Source organism: Aptenodytes patagonicus, chromosome 2 (assembly GCF_965638725.1).
Source record: "Aptenodytes patagonicus chromosome 2, bAptPat1.pri.cur, whole genome shotgun sequence".
Lineage (NCBI taxonomy): Eukaryota > Metazoa > Chordata > Aves > Sphenisciformes > Spheniscidae > Aptenodytes > Aptenodytes patagonicus.
This window is the reverse complement of record NC_134950.1, coordinates 66,876,699-66,900,860: the sequence shown is the minus strand read 5'-3', so window position 1 is coordinate 66,900,860 and position 24,162 is coordinate 66,876,699. Positions and strand designations below refer to the sequence as shown.

General features: G+C 38.9%; 1 protein-coding gene across 5 annotated transcripts in view; it reads right to left on the bottom strand.

Moving 5' to 3' along the window:
* Nucleotides 1-24,162, bottom strand: part of ZNF236 (zinc finger protein 236) — a 96,104-nt gene that overhangs the window by 10,146 nt on the left and 61,796 nt on the right. For 3 of the 5 annotated variants that reach the window (XM_076330103.1, XM_076330102.1, XM_076330100.1), the window contains 12 exons: nucleotides 23,977-24,128; nucleotides 23,649-23,861; nucleotides 22,952-23,231; nucleotides 22,385-22,488; nucleotides 19,047-19,412; nucleotides 16,888-17,033; nucleotides 15,369-15,612; nucleotides 14,750-14,929; nucleotides 13,289-13,441; nucleotides 11,874-12,064; nucleotides 9,977-10,108; nucleotides 4,985-5,182 (listed from right to left, as the gene is read on the bottom strand). In XM_076330103.1, coding sequence (XP_076186218.1) covers nucleotides 4,985-5,182; nucleotides 9,977-10,108; nucleotides 11,874-12,064; nucleotides 13,289-13,441; nucleotides 14,750-14,929; nucleotides 15,369-15,612; nucleotides 16,888-17,033; nucleotides 19,047-19,412; nucleotides 22,385-22,488; nucleotides 22,952-23,231; nucleotides 23,649-23,861; nucleotides 23,977-24,128 — 2,359 coding nt within the window. The remainder of the gene's footprint in view (nucleotides 1-4,984; nucleotides 5,183-9,976; nucleotides 10,109-11,873; nucleotides 12,065-13,288; nucleotides 13,442-14,749; nucleotides 14,930-15,368; nucleotides 15,613-16,887; nucleotides 17,034-19,046; nucleotides 19,413-22,384; nucleotides 22,489-22,951; nucleotides 23,232-23,648; nucleotides 23,862-23,976; nucleotides 24,129-24,162) is intronic. The other 2 variants (XM_076330099.1, XM_076330101.1) reach the window with 2 other exon arrangements.

The following is a 24,162-nucleotide window of genomic DNA, read 5'->3' as shown; positions in this document are numbered from 1 at the left end:
ATTTTTACATATACACGCAACATTACCCTCCTTTCTTAGGAACTAACAAAATGCGACCTTTTGCAAACGCTGATGTCTTTGGATCTGAAGGTTGAAAATGGTCCACTGCACTGAGCAGGAATTGTTTCCTTATATAAAGCCGTGGTTTAAAGAAGCATCCCAAATGAAGCAAATACGGCTGTCTTTCACATCAGAGAGTATCCATTCAAGAAGTCAACTTTCAAATATAAATGTTTTTCTATGATCACCCTAGCCTTATCTAACAAGCAGGTTTTTGTCCACGTTGTTCCTGATCTGAGTTGAACTGCAGATTTTTTTCAAATCTCTTTTTTTTGCAGTGAAAGTGAAGTAGAATCATAGAATCATTTAGGTTGGAAAAGACCCTTAAAATCATCGAGTCCAACCATTAACCTAACACTGCCAAGTCCACCACTAAACCATGTCCCTAAGTGCCACATCTACATATCTTTTAATACCTCCAGGGATGGCGAGTCAACCACTTCCCTGGGCAGCCTGGTCCAATGCTTGACAATGCTTTTGGTGAAGAAATTTTTCCTAATATGCAATCTAAAGCTCCCCTGGAGCAACTTGAAGCCGTTTCCTCTTTTCCTACCACTTGTTACTTGGGAGAAGAGACCAACACCCACCTCACTACAACCTCCTTCCAGGTAGTTGTAGAGCACGATAAGGTCTCCCCTCAGCCCCTCCTCTTCTCCAGGCTAAACAACCCCAGCTCCCTCAGCCGCTCCTCAGAAGACTTGTTCTCCAGACCCCTCACCAGCCTCGTTGCCCTTCTCTGGACACGCTCCAGCACCTCAACGTCCTTCTTGTTGTGAGGGGCCCAAAACTGAACACAGTAGTCGAGGTGCGGCCTCACCAGTGCCGAGTACAGGGGCACCATCACTTCCCTACTCCTGCTGGCCACACTATTTCTGATACAGGCCAGGATGCCATTGGCCTTCTTGGCCACCTGGGCACACTGCTGGCTCATGTTCAGCCAGCTATCGACCAACATCCCCCAGAGATCCTTCTCCACCAGGCAGCTTTCCAGCCACTCTTCCCCCAGCCTGTAGCGCTGCATGGGGTTGTTGTGGCCAAAGTGCAGGACCCGGCACTTGGCCTTGTGAACCTCAATACAATTGACCTCAGCCCATCAATCCAGCCAGTCCAGATCCCTTTGTAGAGCCTTCCTACCCTCAAGCTGATCAACACTCCCACCCAACTTGGTGTCGTCTGCAAACTTACTGAGGGTGCACTCAATCCCCTCGTCCAGTTCATTGATAAAGATATTAAACAGAACTGGCCGCAATACTGAGCTCTGGGGAACACTGCTCATGACCAGCTGCCAACTGGATTTAACTCCATTCACCACAACTCTTTGGGCTTGGCCATCCAGCCAGTTTTTTTACCCAGTGAAGTGTACGCCCGTCAAAGCCTTGAGCAGCCAGTTTCTCCAGGAGAATGGTGTGGGAAATGGCGTCAAAGGCTTTACTAAAGTCTAGGTAGACCACATGCACATCCTTTCCCTCATCCACTAAGTGGGTCACCTTGTCATAGGAGATCAGGTTAGTCAAGCAGGACCTGCCTTTCATAAACCCATGCTGACTGAGCCTGATCGCCTGGTTGTCCTGTACGTGCTGTGTGATGGCACTTAAGATGATCTGCTCCATAACCTTCCCCGGCACCAAGGTCAGACTGACGGGCCTGTAGTTCCCCGGATCCTCCTTCTGGCCCTTCTTGTAGATGGGCGTCACGTTTGCTAACCTCCAGTCAACTGGGACCTCGCCGGTTAGCCAGGACTGCTGAGAAAGGATTGAAAGTGGCTTGGTGAGCACTTCCACTAGCTCCCTCAGTACCCTTGGGTGGATCCCATCCAGCCCCATAGACCTGTGTATGTCTAAGTGGTGTAGCAGGTCACTAGCCATTTCCCCATGGATTATGGGGGCTTCATTCTGCCCCATGTCTTCCAGCTCACGGGCTGGGTGCCCCGAGAACAACTGGTCTTACTATTAAAGCCTGAGGCAAAGAAGGCATCAAGTACCTCAACCTTTTTCTCATCCTTTGTCCCTATGTTTCCCCCCACATCCAATAAAGGATGGAGATTCTCCTTAGCCCTCCTTTTGTTGCTACTGTATTTAGAGAAACATTTTTTATTGTCTTTTATGGCAGTAGCCAGATTAAGTTCTAGTTGGGCTCTGGCCCTTCTAATTTTCTCTCTGCATAACCTCACCACATCCTTGTAGTCCTCCTGAGTTGCCTGCCCCTTCTTCCAAAGGTCATAAACTCTCTTTTTTTTTCCCCCCCATGAGTTCCAGCCAAAGCTCTCTGTTCAGCAAGGCCGGTCTTCCTCCTCACTGCCTCATCTTTGGGCACATGGAGACAGCCTGCTCCTGCACCTTTAAGATTTCTTTCTTGAAGAATGTCCAGCCTTCCTGGATTCCTTTGCCCTTCAGGACTGCCTCCCAAGGGACTCCGTCAACCAGGCTCCTAAACAGGCCAAAGTCTGCCCTCCAGAAGTCCAAGGTGGCAGTTCTGCTGACCCCCCTACTTACTTCTCTGAGAACCAATAACTCTGTCATTTCATGATCGCTCTGCCCAAGACAGCCTCCAACCATCGCATCACCCACAAGTCCTTCTCTGTTCACAAAAACCAGGTCCAGCGGGGCGCCTTCCCTAGTTGGCTCACTCACCAGCTGTGTCAGGAAGTTGTCTTCCACACACTCCAGGAACCTCCTGGACTGTTCCCTCTCCGCTGTATTGTATTTCCAGCAGACATCTGGTAAGTTGAAGTCCCCCACGAGAACAAGGGCTAGTGATTGTGAGACTTCTCCCAGCTGCTTATAGAATATTTCATCTGTCTCTTCTTCCTCGTTGGGGGGTCTATAACAGACTCCCACCATGATATCTACCTTGTTGGCCCTCCCCCTGATTCGTACCCATAAACATTCAACCCTTTCATCACCACTGTCAAGCTCTAAACAGTCAAAACACTCCCTAACATACAGGGCTACCCCACTGCCTCTCCTTCCTTGTCTATCACTTCTGAAGTTTATAGCCATCCATTGCAGCACTCCAGTTGTGAGAGTCATCCCACCACACTTCCGTGATTGCAACTATATCAGTTTTCCAGCTGCACAATGGCTTCCAGCTCCTCCTGTTTGTTGCCCATGCTGCGTGCACTGGTGTAGATGCACTTCAGTTGGGCTATTGATCCTGCCACCTTTTTTGGGGGGGAAGCCCTAATTCCCACGTGACCGTTCCCAGGAGCTTCCATGGTTTCTAATACATCAATAACCCTTGTGACTTTGCTGCCGTGTGGCTCTCCATCCCATACCTCCACTGAGACGGCTAGGGTGCTGCGCGTATTAGTACAGGGACATTTCAAATGTGCTCCAGTGTACTCAGCACATTGTGGAGCAGACCAAAGGACTTCGCTAGCACACCATCCCTCAAACATTGGCATGCCGCCCTCAGGCTTATCTCTAACAAGCCTGGTTTTATCCCTTTCCCTCTTCAAATCTAGTTTAAAGCTCTTTCAATGAGCCCTGCTAACTCCTGTGCAAAGATCCTTTTACCCCGTTGAGACAGGTGTACCCCCCATCTGTCTCTAGTAGGCCTGGTGTCGTGTAGACCAACCCATGATCAAAAACCCAAAATTTTGCTGGTGACACCAGTCTCGGAGACAGTTACTGATCGGCTGGGTCTTCCTGTTTCTTCCCTCATCGTTCCCTGCAACTGGAAGCATAGAGGAGAATACTACTTGTGCTCCTGATCTCTTAACCAGTCGTCCCAAGGCCCTGAAGTCTCTTTTGATTGCCCTTGGACTTCTTATTGCAACTTCATCGCTGCCTACATGAAAAAGCAATAATGGATAATAATCCGAGGGCCGTACCAGGGTAGGAAGTTTCCTCATCATATCTTTAACCCAGGCCCAGTATATAATAGAAGTCAAGGTTTAATTATGAAAAAAATGTAACACCAGCCAGTTCTAAGAAAACAAATTGAAGAGAGACTGATATTTGGTTTTTTGTTATCATTACTTAAGGAAAACAAGTATCAATACTGTAATAAATTTACTTTTTTTTTCTGGAAAATTTCTCTTAAACCAGAGGTTAACAGTTTCACAACACGACATTTTGTGACAGTTTCCACAAGGACCAACAGTCTGGTTGACACACATGATCACTCCAAGGGGGTGAACTTCACAAACGGGATATATTTCTTTAAAACATGATACTAAAGTAAAAGGCAATCTATTGAAAAGCTCTCCTAAGAGCTATTTAATATAAAGGCATTGCCTCTGGCTCCAGATATTTCCTGCTATAAATTGCGGGAAGCTGGCAAAATTCTGGGCAAGTTATAGTATATGTTTGCCCTTTTCATAAAGCACTACTTCAAATCACTGCCTTTTAGTATCTCTCAGAGATAGGATACTGGCCTGGACATACCACTTGTGTAGTACAGCCCAATATTCCTAACAGGATCATTCCATAATCTAATTAAAAACTTAAACACACCACTAATTTTTTTTTTAAAAGAGTTAGAAGTATCAGGTTGTTCATAATCTGGAGAAAATTACATAGACAACAGCAATAATATAAGGATGTTTTAAAACAAATGCTTCCTCTGCAGATGTCACTTGTACTCACAAGACAGAGCATCTAAAAATCAAAATTAGCAGTGATGACATACTGAAGGAAATAAAGTAAGTGAAATCTTTTTCCGATACTATTATTTGCATGACAGGCATTCACATTTTTCATTCTGTAGTCAATATATGCATTAAAATCCTCTCCATACTCCAGAAGAGAGTTCTCTATCTGTTTACACATTATCACTTAGACTCCCTCTCTCTGATGCACACCTCTCTCACTGTAAAAGGAAAGGAAAGGTAACGGGATAATAGGTACCTTTCATTAATATTGCAAAAAGTCCAAAACAAAAGAATGAGTTAACAGAACAATCAACTGTTATTACCAAATACCTTGAGATGTGTTGCCCGCTTAAAGGCTTTATTGCAGACATGGCAAACATGTATTCTTTCCTTGCCATGAACCTCTTTACTATGGTGCATCAACATGGTGGCTGAAGAAAAGGTTTGACTACACTCAAAACACTGGTGCACACGACCTTCTTTGTCTGCTTGACTGCTTTTAGTCACATTAGGAGAAACCTCTGTCACCTATAACAATTTACAAAAACGCTGTCAAATAATTTCATAGGCACATCCACAACAGCGGTTTATTTTTCAAAATTTACCTCAACTTGACCAATTTTTGGAGAGTACTTGCAAGCAACTTACCAACACAAAGGAAATAAATTGTATGTAAATATGAACTTGTATTTCATTGCTCTTAAGAATGACACATATATGTATTTTAAGAAAACAGAAAGATAGTAACTATGACCAAATTAATTTATGCATTATAAATAGAATGTGTTTGTACAAATATTTTCCTATATTCAGTTTTATATTCCTGAGCATCTCAGATAATTCTCACATTTCTCACCGAACAAAATTCAAAGCCAAAAACATTTCAGACAAAAAAGAAAGTATCTCTGATTTTACAGAGGAGAAGAACATTTTCTATTTGTTTAATTTCTTCACTGGGGACTCTAGTTTCATAAGGAAGTAAAGCTCTGAGCTACCAACACAGAGTTCCAGAAGTACTGAAACACAATGAAAAGTTGATAGAATTTGGATGGGGTTGTGCTGCATTTTTGTTTTGTTTTAATCAAGGAGGTGTGTTTGGAAAAATTTTATTTTCTTTAAATAAAATAACACAAAATTCCTTACAACCTTATAGATACAAAAGAATCTTAAATACAGTAACTTATAGAAAGAAACAAATTAAGATGAAGAAAAGATAAAGGAAGTAGTACTCTAAATGAATTATTCAGGATGAATGAAAAGATACAGAACAGAGTATTATCCATACTAGAAAGTAAAGATGCAACATAAAACATATTGAAAGAAGTGACAAAAAAATCCTGTGTGCCTACGTGCACGCTTGTATGTGTTTGTTTCCGACTAGTTGGAAACTCTTGGGAAAAGGGTGAAATGTTGAAAGGTCAATCAACATAGTCACCATGATTAAATAAAACACATGACATTGCAGGGAATGACAGAAAACTAGTTTACATTAGTGTTACATTTGGCTGTTATTACAATAGTGCTACTCAGACACAGTCACACTTTACAAGTGACATTGTAATAAGCCTTATGAAATGGCACCCTGATTTATGAAAGCATATATATTGAAAGACATAAAATCTAGATTTAAATTCAGGAGTAAGAAAATATGCTCATGTTAAATTTTAAAAAATCCACCTTCACAGGGTATTTGAACACTAACATTGTTAAGAACTCACACTCATAAGCATATACAAATGTAAAAATCATATGCACAAGATGATATGATGGGTTGAGATCATCTAGTCCAATGTCCCTAAAGCACACTCAGGGCCATGCCCAGACATGTTTTAGTATCACCAAGGATGGAGGCTCTACAACCTCCCTGGACAACCACTTCCAGGGTTCAACCACCCTCACAGTGAAACAGGGTTTCTTTGTGCTCAGATGGAATTATTTTAATTTGTTCCCATTGCCTCTTGTCCTTTCACTGGGTATCACTGAGAAGAGCCTGGCTCTGTCTGCTTTTAACTCCCTCCCATCAGGTATTTATGCACACTGATAAGAACCCCCCCCGCCCCCCCGAACCTGCTCTCTTTTAAGCTGAAGAGTCTCAGCTCTCCCAGCTTCTCCTATGTTGATGCTCCAATCCTTTAATCATCTTTGTAGCCCTCCACTGCACTCACTCCTGTATATCCATGTCTCTCTTGGACTGGGCGGCCCAGGACCGGACACAGCACTCCAGATGATGTGTTCTCACTCGTACTGAGAAGAGGGGAGGATCAACCCTCTTGACCAGCTGGCAACACTCTTCTTCATGCATCCCAGGATGCTGCTGGCCTTCTTTGCTGCATTGCTGGCTCATGGTCAACTACTTGTCCACCAGTACCCCTGGTCCTTCTTTGAAAAGCTGCTTTCCTGCTGCCTTCAGTGTGTACTAGTGCACGGGGTTATTCTTCTCCAGGGACAGGACTTTGCACTTCCCTTTGCTGATCTTCGTGAGGTTCCTGTTGGCCCAGTTCTCCAACCTGTCGAGGTTCCTCTGCATGGCAGCACACTCATTCAGTCTGTCAACCACTCCTTCCAGTTTTCTATCACCTGTAAACCTGCCAAACATGCACTCTGTTCTATCATGCATGTCACTAATGAAGAACATTAATGAACAGTACTAGCCCCAGTATTTGAACCTGGCGGAACACCACTAATGATTGGCCTCAAGAGGGACTTTGTTCCACAGATCACAACCCTTTTGAGACCAGCAGTTCAGCTAGTTTTCAATCCACCTCACTGTTCCATTTAGCGAGCCCATACTTCATCAGCTTGCCTACGAGGAGGTTATGGGAGACAGCATCAAAAGCCTTACTAAAGTCAAGACAAACCACATCCACTGCTCCCTTCATCCACCAAGGCAGTCATCTCACCATGGAAGGCTCTCAGGTCAGTTAGGCATGTTTTCCCTTCCATAAATCTCTGCTGTCTACTCCTAATCACCTTCTTGTCCCTCGTGTTTGGAAATGCTTTCCAGGATTATTTGCTCTATCGCCTTCCCAGGGATTGAGGTGAGGGTGACCGACCTGTACTTCCCCAGGTTCTCCAACCTGCCCTTCTTGAAGGCAGGAGTAATTTGCTTTCTCCCAGTCCTCAGGAACCTCTCCCGATCGCCATGACCTTTCAAAGATAACAGACACTGGTCTCATGACAACATCAGCCAGCTCCCTTAGCACTCATGAGTGTATCTCATCACCAATGGATTTGTGTATGATCCTCCTCCACTGAGGATAAGTATTCATTGCTCCACCCTTTCCCACTGATCTTGGGCATTTGGGATTGCAGAAAACAAATCTTACCAGTAAAAATGAAGCAAAAAGAGACACTCAGTACATTGCCCTTTTCCAAATCTTCTGTCACCAGGTCCTCTGCTCCAATCCGTAGCAGGCCAACTCATCTTCCTTTTGCTGCTGATATAACTGTAAAAGCCCTTCTTGTTACATTTTATGTCCTTTTCAAATTCAACTCCAGGTGGGCTTTGGGTTTCCTAAACTCATCCCTGCCTCCTTGAATGGTGTCTCTGCCCTTTCAAGGTCACCTGAACCTGCTTCCACTTACGTATGCTTATTTTTTATGTCTGAGTTTTGTCAAGAGCTCCTTGTTCCTCCATGCTGGCCTCCTGTCGCTTTCGACTTCCTACACATTGGGATTGACCGTTCTTGAACTTGGAGGAGGACAACATTTAAAATCAACCAGGTCTCCTGGTCCTCCGTCTCTCCAGGTCTGCTTACCATACGATTATTCCAAGCAGATCCCTGAACAGACCAAAGTCTGCTCTCTTGATGCCCAGGGTCGTGATCCTGTTACTTGCTTTATTTCCTTCCCTCAGGATCCTGAGCTGCACAATCTCATGGTCATTGCAACAAAGATGTCCCTGACCTTCACATTCCCAACCAGTTCTTCCTTGTTTGCAATTATAAGGCCCAGAACAACACCTCCACTTGCTGGCTTCTCAGTCATCTGTATCAGGAAGTTGTCATCAATGCACTCCAGAAATACCCTAGATTCCTTGTGCCCTGCTTGTTGCCCTTCCAGCAGATCTTAGGCAGGCTGAAGTAACCCACGTGGACCAGGGACTGCAAATCACAGATTCATTTAGGTTGGAAGGGACCTCTTGAGATCATCTAGTCCAACTCCTCTACTCAAGAAGGGTCAGCTATGGCAGGTTGCCCAAGACTAAGATGAAAGCCTCATCTTCTACTTCTTCCTGATCAAGCAATCTGTAGCAGGTGGCTAGTATTCACCACAGTGTCACCCACGTTGGTCTGCTTGCCAACCCTTAGCCATAAGGTCTCAGTTGGCTCACCATCCAGGCAGAGCTCCATGCATTCCCGCTGCTGTCTTGCCAATATGTCCTTCCTAAAGATTCTGAATCCAGACATGGCAGCGCTTCAGTTGTGTGAGCTGCAGCACCTTCTCTCTCCGATTCCAATGAGATTGCAGCCCTGCAACTGCATGCAGACCTCTAATTCCTCCTGTTTGTTCCCCATGCTGCATGCATCAGTGTACAGGCACTTCAGAAAGACACCCAGTTGTGACAATTTTTCCAAGAAGAGTGTTGAAGTTTCCTCTATTACGTTGTTGTCTCAGCACCTTTATTCATACTCATACACTTGAGGTGGGCCCCCTCCCTTCAGTCCTTATTTTTGGAGGTTTCTCGTGCCCGTATCAGCCACAATTTGCCCACATCTTGCCCTCTGCTTGCCAGTCCAGTCCACCACTTCTTCACTTGATTGTGGGTCACCATCTGCCTCTCCCATTTTTCCTATTTTAGAGCTTGCATTACCAGGTTGGTTGAAAACATTCATTTTGCCTTCAACACTACTTTTTCTAATATTAATACTGTATTACATATGTAAAAGTTTCTACTGAAATTCTGAATACTGAAACACGTAAGAAGTTGAAACGACTTTATGTTGTACCACCATTAAAGCAATTTGGTCACGGAAAGAGAATGGAAAAGGTGCTATTTTTTTCCATAACTCTCAACTTTGTCTATTTTTATTATCTAATTACAAACTTTCTTGGAAATTTTTGGAGCAGTCTGTGTTGAGAGCATGGTTATGTAATTTCTAGAAAGAAATGCATTATTAATTGCATTTCTTTTTTGTATATGAAAAACTGTTTTTAACTCAAAATAGAATTTGACTAGGAAATCACAATGAACCTCTTCCCAATACTCTTATTTGGGAATGACACCAGCTTTCTTGCTTCACGATATAGAGGAATCATTCCAGTATTTTGATTAAATAATGTCCTTTACCCACAAAAGATACAGAAATATATTATATCTACCTGATACGTTATTTCATCAGAGTTTGCAGATGCTGAATGGGGTGTATGGCTCACCAGTATGACTTGCTGTGAGCCTGACCCACTTTGGCTAGCGAGACTGGAATCTGTCAGTATAGCAGGGAACTGCTGACCCTATCAAAGAGGGGAGGAAAAAGAAAAAAAAAAACGTAGAATATATTTAAACAGCTAACTGTAGTCATGTAAATTATTTTCACACCTTAAACCTACTTTTTTTTTCCTTGAAAAAGACCATTCCAGAATCCTATCTGAACAACAAATGCTACTTTTTCTCTTCTTTTCTCCTTGCATTTTAAGTCTAACAATTAAGGGTAACAACAGCTGGAAGTTTAAGAGTAGAGATTCAGTTCTCATTAATTTTTCCCAACCTTGCATCAATTACTGAATGTTTCAGCCTTCCCTTGTCTTTGCCTCTTCAGCTGATACTTTCTTTAACCCCTATATTCTGCTTTCCTGCATGGTCTTTCCATAATGTTTTCCTTTTTTAAATCTCGTAATTAAACCTACTTCCAAACCACATGAAATCAAGGTACAAAATTACTACTTAAGATATACGATTACTAATATCATACTACTACTTCTATTTCTACGTTACTGTTAGACTTTTCAATTTCCCCAGGAAACGCAGTACCTTTATGTACTACCTGTCTATTCATCACAATTCCTGCAACATAGACTGTGTTTGCATAGTGCCCAAAACAACGTTTCATTTTTATTTATGCCTGCCTTAACGTTAGGCATAGTGTCTCATTAATAAACATCAACACTGCCAAATGTAATTAATCACTTAAATTATTACAAAGTCTGAAATGAAACCACATGTTGCTTTGTTACTCTCTGATGCCAGAAATCATAAATGTGTCCTAAGAACTATTTAAGAAGTCTTTTCTTCCCCTCCCCAGAGCAAAACTGCAGAGGAAAAGCATAGAATAATGATCCTCACAGACTTTGCTTCACCAGGTTTAATCACACCATATGCTAGACAAACAGTCTCTCATTTATATACATTTACACATATAAATGTGTAAATGTATACATATATATTTCATTTATATACATTTACACATGTATATATACAATTACACATTTTAATTCAGGACAAAAAGTAAGTGAAAATCAATCTAAACCTAGTTAAGCCAAGAAAGTAGAAGAAACAGCCCAAGTTTTCAGATGTCAAATCTACACTGAAATGCCAACCACATAATGACCCTAAATTTTCACTTTCTAGTCTTTTAATATTATTTATTGACTTTTTTTTTTTTTACCCACTCTATATGTTCTATTTGCCAACATGTTTCTGGCTCTTGATGACACCACAAAAATCTTAAATTATGTTAAACACAAAACTAACGCTAAAGCTACTGGGGAGATGATAGTCCATACAGCACCATTCATATAAAATTTCTTATAATGCTACCTGCCATTAAAGACAGTCAATTTAATTTAGAATCTGTCCTGTTATTTGCTGTGAAAGGAACTGTCGCAACTGCTCTTCAACTCTCATGTTCACAAGGAGGAAAAGAAAAATTTACCATATTAAACAATAAAAAGTTTAGGAATACAAAGCTGTATTACTGAATAGTGATGATGAAGTACAGAGTTTAGTTTATCACTAAAAATTGTCTCAAACGTTTGAAACAGTAGAACCTAACTGTTCATTGCAAAAAAAACCCTGAAAAATTTATCTGTATTTCTGTTTAAATAGTTTATGCTTCTAGATGCCAATGTGCACACACTGTTGGCAGAAAGAAGGAAAGTTAACTGAATTTTCAAATACTATGTATTTACAAGACAAAATTATTTTCTAAGCAAAATCTCCAATTGCTGCCCTGTAAGACAATAACTTTAGTGTATCTGAGTTCAGAAAAGCATTTCTTACCTGTGAAGTGATATTAAGCGTAACTGCATCAAGACCACCTGACAACATTCCCTGAGTGTCAGCAAGAGTCAAGGTGACACTACCATCTCCTCCAACTCCTGATGAAGACATTACTAAATTCTGGGCAGAAACTGTAGACTGAGATATGGGTGTTGTTGAAGGAAGGTTTGTTCCACCTGTCGTATTAAGTTCTGGAATATATGCAAAATAGTACCAAAAAAAAAAATCTGTTACGTACATAAACTCTTAGCTGCAAACTTATTTTGTAGCTTGATGGACATCATACTGTAAAGCAATAACTTCGTAACATGATGCGTGGGAGATGACTCATTGCTGAAAAGACACCTGAAGAAGTTTCAGGTTACACGTTTCTGTAGTCTGACCACTTTCAGAATTCTCAATGAAATACACTTCGACTCACAGCAGTAAAACCAAAATTCAGTAACTCCGCAACCCAACACTCTCACCCTATCCTTGCAACATGGTTGATAATCCATAACAGCAAAAAAGGCCAGTTTATTATTAATAGGTATTTCATAACGTTTGATTGTAACAGCTGTATAATGGTTTATTATAGATCCTCCAACATGTGACTAGAGGCCTCAGGGCTCTCAGTTTATGATAAGCCTCAAAAATGTGAGAAGATGATACAGAAGGTACAATACAACTGCCTGTTTTTACTATTTCATTTACTAATTCATTACACAAGAGCATGCCTTAACCTTCAAATCTTACAGGATACTCTGGGGTAGACTTCCCCCAGTATGACATTAAAGCAGATTTGCTTTATCGATGTATATGAGCACTAAAGGAAGCTATGAAAGGAGACAGACGAAGGAAAAAGAAGATAGAGGCAATTTAAGCATGCGTAAGAGTGAGGAAAATTATTTACATATCAGTATTAAGTCTGTATTAGTGCAACCTGCTACAACCAATCAGTGCAACCAATGCAACCTGCTGCACTGGTTGAAAGTATGAACAACTATATACACGCACATGTGTTTGTGTGTATATATAAACAGATATAGGTAGAAATTAATATACGTATTTAAAATCTCAAAATTTGAATACTAGGGCAAATTTGATATAAAGGATATTTTATCATCTGTCTGCAGCAAACATATCAGATTTCTTCATCCTCCAATTTATAGAAATTGTCCTTCAATGTTCCTGTAACTGCCTCAAAGTACAATTTCAGATATGTCGTCTTGTTTTCATTTTCTTCTTACTATGTGGAGTAAAGTTCATTTAAATTGGTGTAACAATTTAAAGCTAGTGAGAAAACACACAAAGCCATGTAGTTCCTGAATCGTAATGTGCAAGATTATACCATTTCATATTTAGTTACCAGGTCTAATATTTATTTTTTAACAAAATGTTATTATTTTTAATTAGAAAAGTCACTGGATGCATACCTGGAGCATTTAGTGAAGTGCCCTGAGAAAGAAGCTGGTCGTTGCTTATAGTTAATGTAGCACCTGTAGTCTGAGTGTTGATGGTTGGCGCTGTCAGCCTTAAGCCACTATTCAGATCACTGCTTCCAGGGTTATGCTGAATAAGGTCTTGGCCTGAATAGAAATTAGTCCTATTATAACTGCAAATGTCTCAACATTATTCTGCTATTGCACCTAGAACTATAAACAAGTGATCATAAAATAATAAAAGTAGAAAATACAACCAAAATACAAAATTAACTTCTACACATGCAGATTTTTATGCAGAGGTTCGACAAGTTTTTAATATAGATGTGATTATGCGTATCTAGATACTAACATGTAGAGAAATACCAGAGATTATTAATATTTAGACAAATATTGATCTTACTTATCTAGATTCAAGGCATCAACTTCATGAAACTATAAAAATCTACCAAACTAAAGGCTAATGGTTAAAATGTGATTTTTTTCGATCTACTACATGGATAATGAATTGCATTGAACATGTCCTCTTTTGTAGAAACATCACTTCAGGTGGTGTTAATTTTGTGGAACGGTCAACAAGCATAGAACATACAGAAACTGAAAGCAGATTCTGTCAGTTGTTGGACGCCTATACTCCATTTTTCTTAGATGAGTGAACATCCACTAACACGCAAAAAACGTAAGTGGGGGACCCTGACACCTTAACACGGACATTATTGTCATGACACTTAAAAACACTAAACACATTACAGAAAATGGAAAATGAGAAAAGAGAAGAAGAAAAAAGGAAAGAAAGAAATAAAAAAAGTAAAAAAGAAAGGAGAAGAAAGAGAAAAGCACTAAATATTATACCAGATCTATTAAAGAAGTGTTGTGATATAAAATACAAACTGTCTTTGGGGGAAATAGAAAGATATTTATAGTGTATGTAGGATCAGTCTCTTAGAGGCAGTAAGAAAGTCGGTCTAAATTTATTCAGAGAGACCTGAAGTATTAACTACATATTATAAAGACTGAATAGTACACCTCAAAGAATGATTAGAACATCTATTAGAACATGGTTCCACAGGCATTTAAAGAAAACTAGATTAAATAAACTCATCCCCAATGCCTGCCCTGCTTGTTCCCGTCCCAGTACTACCCAGGAACTGCTCTACCCCAAGTGAGGCACAGCAAGGAAATAAGAACTGGTTATATGGGCTTTGCCACTGAGATTAACATCTGTTGATCCAAGGCTATGACTAAAATAGGGAACCAATCTAACATGCATCCTCAAAGCAAATGTATTTGGTTTTCAAAAGCAGATTTGGGGAATATCTTTTAAAGCTGATGAATGTAAAAAAAAATACACCACAGGAAAGCTGTGGACAGTGAAAATATCCTCAAATGCTACTGTATAGCTACCTTATAAAATGGAGATCTGGTACCATTATAAAGATCATTAAAAATACCAACCAGATATTGTAAGAGTGATTTCTTGAGGACTTCCTGATGAGCTTGTAGTAGTAGAACCTGAAGCATGAGCTAAAACTTGACTCAAACTGGAATTATTTATGGTCAACGTTATCTCATGTTGTCCATTTGAAGATGATACCATACCCTGTGAAGTCATGACTTGAGAGATGTCCTGCGCACCTAAATATAAGTAGGTAGAACAAAAAAAATTCCATGAAGATCCTTTCTTTATAATAGACACAACTTTTAAAAGCAATTAATACATTATTTTCTGAACTACTATACAAGATGTAGCCAAGGTAAGGTGCTAGAACTTGTACTCTAAAGAATAAATTGTTTTCATATCCAATTTATTCCTCTGCAGGTTAAGATCTTCAGAACAAAGGTTTTGTATTTTTCTAAAGACTATAAATGTTCTTCAGTATTTTAATTATATAGTCCACCTTCTATCCAAAAATGGTAACACAAAGTTGCAAAACTTGCTGAAGATGCTCATACAAGAACGGTATGCTTATTTTATTATATGACATATTTGGCAGGGGAGATTTTCTCACTGTGGGTAATACCATAATTAAAACTAAGAAATTCAAAGCACAATAAAACTATTGACACTGCTTACCACTAGCGCTGGTTGTCAGCACAGACTCTTGCTCAGATAGGGATCCTATTGTCATGTTAGCAGAAGATGTTACTGTGGGCTGCAAAGACAGGCCTGATATAGGCTGAATAACCACATTAGCTGGCACTGCATTTTCTGTTGCCTGGAGGGAGGGATTCTGTGGAGCCATATTGGGATCTCCAGTTAGCTGCTGAGCAAGTAAATTACTCTGCTGTAATGTCTGCTGTAGAATACTTGGATCGATCTGAAAAGCAAGTTTTCAATCTGATCAATCTGAAGTTAACAAATACGGGTCAAGAGAATATTCTTAACATAAATCCAGAATTCATATTCATTGCATATAGAGTATATATAATATTTAAACTTTATAATTAACCATTTTAAACTTAAATTTATTTTTTAAGTGTCTGTATATAGCCAGTCTCCAAAGTCACTATGGAAACAGTCTATTCAGCTTCACCTGTAGGTTCTTCCCTCAGCAAAATGTTTGGGAAGTCATGATCATAGTTACATATGAGCATGCTGGGCACCAGGTACCCACACTACCGGCATTCTGTACTGTCTTACTGTTGCATGTAACGCTTATCACTGTCTTCGGGTCTTTGAAAGTGAAAAGGCATGGAGCAGAGAGAAGACTGATATCAGAAATTATCTATTTTTTTAGCTCCTAGGGCTTATTAAGGTCCCAGTTCAGAAACATCTGTTCTCAATAGTTAGACATTTTACTCTTTAGGGATGTTTGGGGATTGGGGAAAACAAAACTAAAATAGTTTTCTTTGTTTTACGCTAGAAACTTCTTGAGTAGAGAGACTCTGAGCAACCCAGTGCAAACCTGAAGATGTCCCTTCCCTGAGCTTGGGGTTGGACCTGGTGACCTCCAGAGGTCTACTCCAACCTCAGTGATTCTGTGAAACTGATCAAACACAACCAAGTTCATGAAAATGGAATTCTTTCACATCATTTCAAATACAAATTTTTAAATGTAATCATCTCACCTTTTTCTGTCTTTCATTTTACAAGCTCAATGGGAACTTAAATTGTGACTCCAAATACTAAAAGCTTGCCAAGTAACGCAGGTGTCTTATGTTAAGGGAAAGAACATTCTGTGCAATAATTTGGGTTTGTTTGTTTCGGGTGTGTGTGTGTGTGTTCTTTTGGGGGGGGTGTTCTTTTGGGGGGGTTGGGTGGGGAGCTTTAGTCTAGAATGCTTTTAAAGCGTAAAGACAAAGTGCAATTAAAAAAAAAAAAAAATACAGATTTTAAAGCCATCTGCCAAAATCCCAGAGGGGTAAAAAAACCTGAAAAACTGAAAAGAAAGAAACCAAACCAGAAAAAAAAAAAACCACTGTGCAGCTATTCTTTAAGTCCTCTAACATAGTACAACTGATACAGCATGGTGTTGCCACGTGCCTCACTCAAGTCAAAGGAACTCCTCCAGAATTATGTATGCTCTTTAAACGTTCTTCAGCCTTCAAAGTGTTTCTATAAAATTAAAAGCAAGAAACTGCGAGCAACCTACCTGTAATGTTATGTTGTTAATACTGGCGGCATCTATTCCAGAAATTTGAACATTTTGTCCAACGAGATTAGCAGCAAGTTGTAACTGTATCCCTTCAAGAGTGGCCAAGCTACCATCTGTCAAGGACACAGTTAAGTCACCTCCAGCTACCAAAGAAAACAGTCATATTATAATGTTTTTCTTTATAATTACTGACTGCCTCTTTTAGCTTGTTTATTTTTATACATTAAATCAATACAAAAGCGTTACACACATTTATTTATGCCAAGAAAAATAATTTGAAGTAGATGATTGGCTATTTTAAAGCTTCATAAATTCTATGTAATTTAAAGATTGTTATTCTTTAAGTACTAGCTAGCATCTTAGAAAACAAGAACCACTCCAGAGTAGCTTTGGAAACCTGGAGAAATTTGGGATAAATTTCCCTGGAGAGTGTGCTGCGCCTAAATATAAGCAGCACTCACACACGATATGTACACTCTAACTCTGAACATACACATGAAAGCTACTGCCACATTTTTGCACAGCACAAACATTGTTCAAGAAGGTATCAAAGTTCATCCTATGTACTCATGTGGATGGAAATAAAGGTACATTAGCATTTGAAATCTGGAATCTTTAGAACTTAGAAAGCTCCTAATTTCAAAAGTTGAACAGACCATCTGTACAAAAGGTCTTGAGAGAATGTAAGGAAAAAGTCAGCTTGTGTTTGACATACCTTCTTCTCCAAACACCTTCAGTATGATCAACTAGTCTCCTTTAGCTGATGCTTCAAAAAACATCTATCTTTCCCTCTCCAAAATCCTTTAGTATAATAAATCTGCTTTACAATGCACCTAAGAAATACCTGCTCTAGGCAAAACTCAAATCACTAATCTTGATTTAAGAAGTTTCCTGCCTCTTTCTAGGACATCTGAACACACTAAAGACTCCTCCTTATTGTGTTCAGTCAAAAATCCAAGCAAACATCAGACGGTTTTTAATCACAAATTTACCTATCACAAACTGTGTCTGTCAAATAACATTTAACAGTATCTTCCGAACAGCCAACAGTTTGTTGGTTTTGGACAACAGTTTAGGTCAAATCAGATAAGCTGGAATGGCTACAGTTAAATATGAGACCGATACATTATTGTGAATTTGTGGGCATACCTTCAAAGTCATAGACATGTACTGAAAGGAGTGCCAAAGAAACACAGAAAAATCAGTCTCACTTTCAGAAGTGACAGACAGACAGTCCAAGACCCACAATTTAAGTAGTAAATTTAGCAGTACCAGGGAACATTTCCAGACACCCGAACACTATTCTGTTCTTAAAAAAGTCCCTGTACCAACTTTGCCTGAGGCCAGCTAGCACTTACACCAGCAATTCCTGAAAGCAATTTAGAAGTTAGCAAGGATCATTCTCAAAAAGGTCATTTACATGCAACATGAAGCACGTTGGGTATTTCATGCCAGTCGGCCTCAGAGCCAAAGAATAGTCTGTGGCACATTTAATGTGCTAATACAGCTGTAGCCACTGTCAATTGGTAAGACTTTGGATCCCAGGCATTTAGTTATTCAACATACATGCCTATACTAGTAGTTTTTCATATCTCTAAAGTGTTTTCTTGTTTTGTTCTTTGGCTGGGGTTTTTTTGGGGGGTGGGGTATTTTTCTTTCTATTTTGGACCATTAACTACAGATGTACAGCAGAGCACGTGCACTTAAAACATTTACATAGATAATGAAAAGCGTAACTAGTGTAGACAAACTTTTCTTTGCTCTGTGATCTAATGCTTAAATACAGAATAAATCTTATGGAATGGAAGGCTCACACAATAACTGTTTTGCTTCTCTCCTTTTTAAGGAAAGGCAACAGAGTATTACCAAAAAGAATACAAGTACTCCAGCTACTTGCTATCTGTATTTTCTTCCTTTTGGCAGTGTAACACCACAGCAGAACTGAAGAAATCTTCTTAGATGAATTGCATACATTTTCTCCTTCATTCTTAAATAAATAAATTTCTATTTACGTCACCACCATGCATTGAATCATGAATTCAGTACAACTCTTACCTGTTTGGAAGTAGTGTTTGGAATAATTTTCTGAACTCTAATAGAAAGCAAAGTTCAGTACTTGATCTCAACACCACCATCAAAAAGTAATCCATTTTTACCTGACACTGAAGCAGGCAGGATAGCCTGGCCCACAAGTCCTTGTTGAAGTAAATTTTGATCAAACTGACTCGTCAAAACAGAGTTGTTCATGATGAAAACATTAGGGTCTGTTGACGATGAATTAAGAAGACTGACTGGTTGTAGTCCCTCAGCTGAAGCACGGGCAACTGGCTTCCTAACTTTCTTTGTCTCTGGTTTATAATGACACTGTATGTGGGTTTTTCTGCGCCCTGAAGTACGAAACCGTAAATCACAGTGTGGACATTTAAAGGGCTTTGCTCCTGTATGCAGACGCATATGGACTTTTAGACTCCCTTTTGTAGAAAAAGAATTACTGCATACATGACAACTGAAGAGCTTCTGGCCTGGAAAAGTTTCAAAAACAGAAAGATAAGGGATAAAACCTCTAAAAATCAATAGCACTGTACCAACAATTTAAAAAAAAAAATACAGATTCTTCACTCATTTGAACAGAATAAATTTGAAATAACTAGCCTTTCTCTTTATAGTTTTGGCTGCTTTTCAAATGAATTAAGGATCTCAGTGAAGGGTATCTTAATTTTTTCCCATTTCTAAAACTTATATGCTGTTAAAACTTTCATGCAGAATCTTATTTAGCCACCTTGATGCCTCTGTCCTCCTCCCCCTCATCTCTCACCTTCCTAACTAATCAAGTTGTTTGAACTACACAGCTCATAAAACTGGAGAATTAAAAGTTTCATCTCGACCTCTTCAGCATTTGGCTTCTCCTTACTTAGCCACTCATTTCCTTTTTAATTCCAGCAGCTTTATTCTTCTGTTTCAGTATTTACCTCAACACTGAGTAGTATTAATGGATTACAAGTAGGAGACGAATAAAATTTGTAAGTGAGATAATATTCTGAAACAAAATACCAACCAACTCAAAGTAATCTAGAAGTACAGAAATCTGGTCTATACACATACAGTCGTCTTTCTCTGCTCTCCTTTCAGATTGCGTAACATTTGAAAAAAATCCTTGGTCTCAAATGGAATTTTTAATGTACTACAAATAACAACAGTTAACTACGGAGTTCATTTCATTAACCATATGTGCAATTATAAAATTCACAAAAAGCATAATGTAAATATCTGGCAGAAAACATGCCACTGTAGCTGAAAACCCACTATAACTGCTGAAATTCCCAGGCCTTCCAGCACGATTACTGCTTCCTAGCTAAACAAGGGGAAGAAATAAATGTATTTTGTACAGCTGTCTTACCAAAGAATAAAATCAAGACTTCTCTATAGCTTTGATGGAAAAATGCATGGAGGGGAAGCAGTACTAAGTGTGATTAAGTTATCCTTTTTACCTGGCAAACCATTGTATCAACCCTGAAACAAAGTCAACTCAACTTCCAGATCAGAACACGCTACTGTATTCTGGTGATGTTAGTCACTTACAGTTGGTAAAGAAGTCTCAAAACCAATGTGTGCCTATGATTCCTGCTATTGAATTCTAGTTTCCATTTACACAGAAGAATCTCTCATCTCTCAACAAATTCCTGAATTACAGTTCAACCTACGTCAGATTACAGATTTAGATTACAAAACCCTAACACTGTTGTCACTTCTTGTTCAACAAAATTAAGTAAACCTCCAACAACGTTCTTTCAAATAATGGAGAAGAAAGAGCCCAAGAATAACATCAACCAGTAAGACAATGGGGATCTGGGCTGCAGCAAAGCAGAGTACCACAAAGAAAACCATCTTTCCCACTAAAGAAAAATAATACCCACTGGGAGAAAGGAAAAAGAAAAAAAAAAAAAAGAGAGAAAGAAAAGTTAGCAAAAAAAAAGACTAAGCAGCAAGGAACAAAAGGAACAAACAACATCTGAAGTCCTGTTTAAACAGAACATTAAAATATTCAATTAGATTATGACCTCACTGTTGGGCTTTTTATATAAATACTAGGAATCTGAAAAGAAAAAAGAAAGATGGATGAACTAGACTGTAAAATTATCTATGGACAGGGAGATAGGGACCACAAGGGAAACTTGGAGGGAAGATGATCACAAATTGGGATGAGAAGTCATACAGGAATGGCAAATGCCATGTTGGCATTGCTTCCAAATATAGTAAAATTAAGTGTTTTTTATTGCATCTACACTTATGCCATACTGCTGGCTACCCAAATAAAATGTTAATAAGAACTGTTACATATACAGGAAATCAGAAAAGCAGTGAAGGCAGAAATAAAATAACGTGCAACTTCAGTTCTCCCGCTATATGCTACGCCACGATACAGGAACTAAATGTTCAGGCAAAGAACCACGTATCTCTCAGAAAAACTTCCAGCCAGCCTACTGGTCTGAAAGGTGATGATACAATAGAAGCTACAGTAAAACCCAAAACTAATTCTTTGCGTCCATGTTTATTACATGTTTATTACAGGTAGGTTCCTATCCAGGCAACTTTCTTTTACAGGGGAGGAGCAGAGTAGCTTTTCAATTCAAACTGAACTGTTATCAGGGGAGTTCCAGACAATCACACTGTAATTTTTTTTTTATTATTCATTTAAGTAAAATAAATATGGCCTAACATAAAACTGATGAACTATTAGCTGTAGGTCTTGCCCACAGATTAAAACAGCCCTCTGAAAAGGGATCCAGGCTCAAATGCAGAAACTGCACACCAGTAAAACTTCATGTTCATCCAACACAAGCTGGTGCAATTATAAAAGAAAATGGAAAAAAAAACCCACAAGATCAAGTGAGTTATAATAGGGAAAAGCTGATGTGGCTTTTGTAGTGAAAATTACACTTCACAAATCTATGAGAGCTCTGAAGGAGACCAGATTTTCACTGCCAAGACTGATTTGATTACACCTTTGATTACAGAAATTAGGTTTACATTCAACTCGCATGATTCAAATAGCTGAATGCTCAAATTTTTTTGTAGTCTTTCAACCTATTTCGCAGCACGAACATTAACGTTTATAATTTTTTTCTTTAACTTAATTTTGTAAAATCCTCCAACTCCACCCTCTTGCTCAGGAAAATCATTTAGCATTGAAATGCTACAGCAGATTTGAAATTAAAATATTATAGCTACATACATAGTTTTTCCATGAGCTCAGACTATGACTGCTTTATAAGCCTACTAATATAGAAGGCTGTAATAATACGGTTTATTCAAAATATCATAATATAATTCATTTGATGATGCAGTAAGTACCAAATTTCACCTAGCGCTGACATTCATAGTGCCATTTCCCAGATCATAGTGAAATGTACCATTCCTTGCAAAACCTTTAGCTAAAAGAGCCTGTCAAGAAAGTAACTGGTTTCTAAACAAAGACATTCAAAATCTTACTGACCTGTGTGTGTTTTAACATGACAATCCAGAGTGGATTTTACAGTGAAACTCTTTCCACATTCTTCACACTTATACGGCTTCTCTCCAGTATGGATACGAACATGCCTAATAATTCCAGAATACATGTATATGTGAATTTCTACTTTTATGTCAGTTTGTAAAAGTACTTATTTTGTATTTTACTAATTTTAGAATTAACTGAATACTTATATTAACATTACATGAAGCAGAACTAGTAGAGAAGATGATTTAAGCATTTGCCATTTTTCAAACATTTTTACATGTTTTTATATGTAAGTCCTATAGCAAGAAAAAATAATTTATTCTAAAATTTCATAATCATCATTTTAATACTGCAGGAAAAGAAATATGAAAAGGCTGGGTTAGTCATATTCAGAATATAGAACATTTTGACACATATTTAAACCGTTCTGAAAAAGAAAAATGTATGTAAATATGGGTCAACCTTTAGCTTAGGCATAAAAAAGTTATATGAAACTATTACGGCTAAGTTTCTGGTGAACAACTCAGAAAATCAAAAAATACACAAAACTTTTCCACTCCTTACCTGACTAAATCACTGGGTTTTTTAAAGCTTTTGGGGCAATAACTACAACAGTTGGCATATTTGGGCTCTGCTTCCAGTTCTGCTTGCTTATCTTTGATCTCACTAATTCTATCTTTCTCTGCAGCAGACTGGACAAGAACTTTTTCTGAGACAGTAGCACTTTCTCGAGGCCTAATCTTTGCCAGTTCTGCTGTTTCTTCTTCTGTAAAAGTTATGACACCAGGACGAGATTTTCTGGAAGTTCTTTCAGAGTTTTCATCATCATCTTCAACACATGCAACTATTTAAAAAAAAAAATACACACGTCTGTTTAGTTTAATCTGTCAGCTGAAATTGCAAAAATAGAAGGGTTTATTATTAAACACATGGCCACTACATTACGTGCTTGGACTTAAATCTCCTTCAGAGGTCTAACTACTCATGTCTTTATTTCTTTTAAATAAAGCCGGATTTTTTATTTTTACAATAATTAAATACAGGTATGAGTAATTTAGGACAAAAAATGTTCTACTCCTAGAAAACTGCTTTCTTTAAACGATTTACATAACAGAGCAATTTCAGTGGCTGTGGACATTAGACATTATCCATGCTGGAAGGCTAATTTATAACATTCCTGTTATAGCATTCATGTAATCCACTGAAACATTTGTACTTGTTTTGTAGTAAGGACTGTAAGAGTAAAAATGAAATAATTTACCTCCCCCTCCTGTTTCTGTAGCTGCTGCTACAGCTGAGGAGACTGCCTGATGTTTTTTCATATGTTTTTTGCAGTGAACAGTTGTTCGAAAGCTTTCATCACAGAATGGGCACTTGTAAGGCTTCATGCTCATGTGAGTTGCCATGTGCCTCGTAAGGCTGCCATTAGTTGTGAAGGAGGTATTGCAAATACTACAGCTGAATGCTTTAACTCCTTAAAGTAACAGAAACAAATAAGTAGCATGCCATTTGTTTAAGTTTACTTATACAGGACATTTACAAAACCCAAACGTAAGTTAAGCTAATATAGAGCTGGTATACTCTGTTACCTGTATGAGTCTTCTCATGTGACTTAAGAACTCCTGAGGAAACAAAGCCACGGCCACAGAGTTGGCATTTATAAGGTTTCTCACCAGTATGTGATCGTACGTGTTGTTTCAAATGGCTGGATTTCTTAAAACCCTTGTTGCAATATTCACATCTTTTAGAAGAAAATTGTTTTCATTAGTTGCATA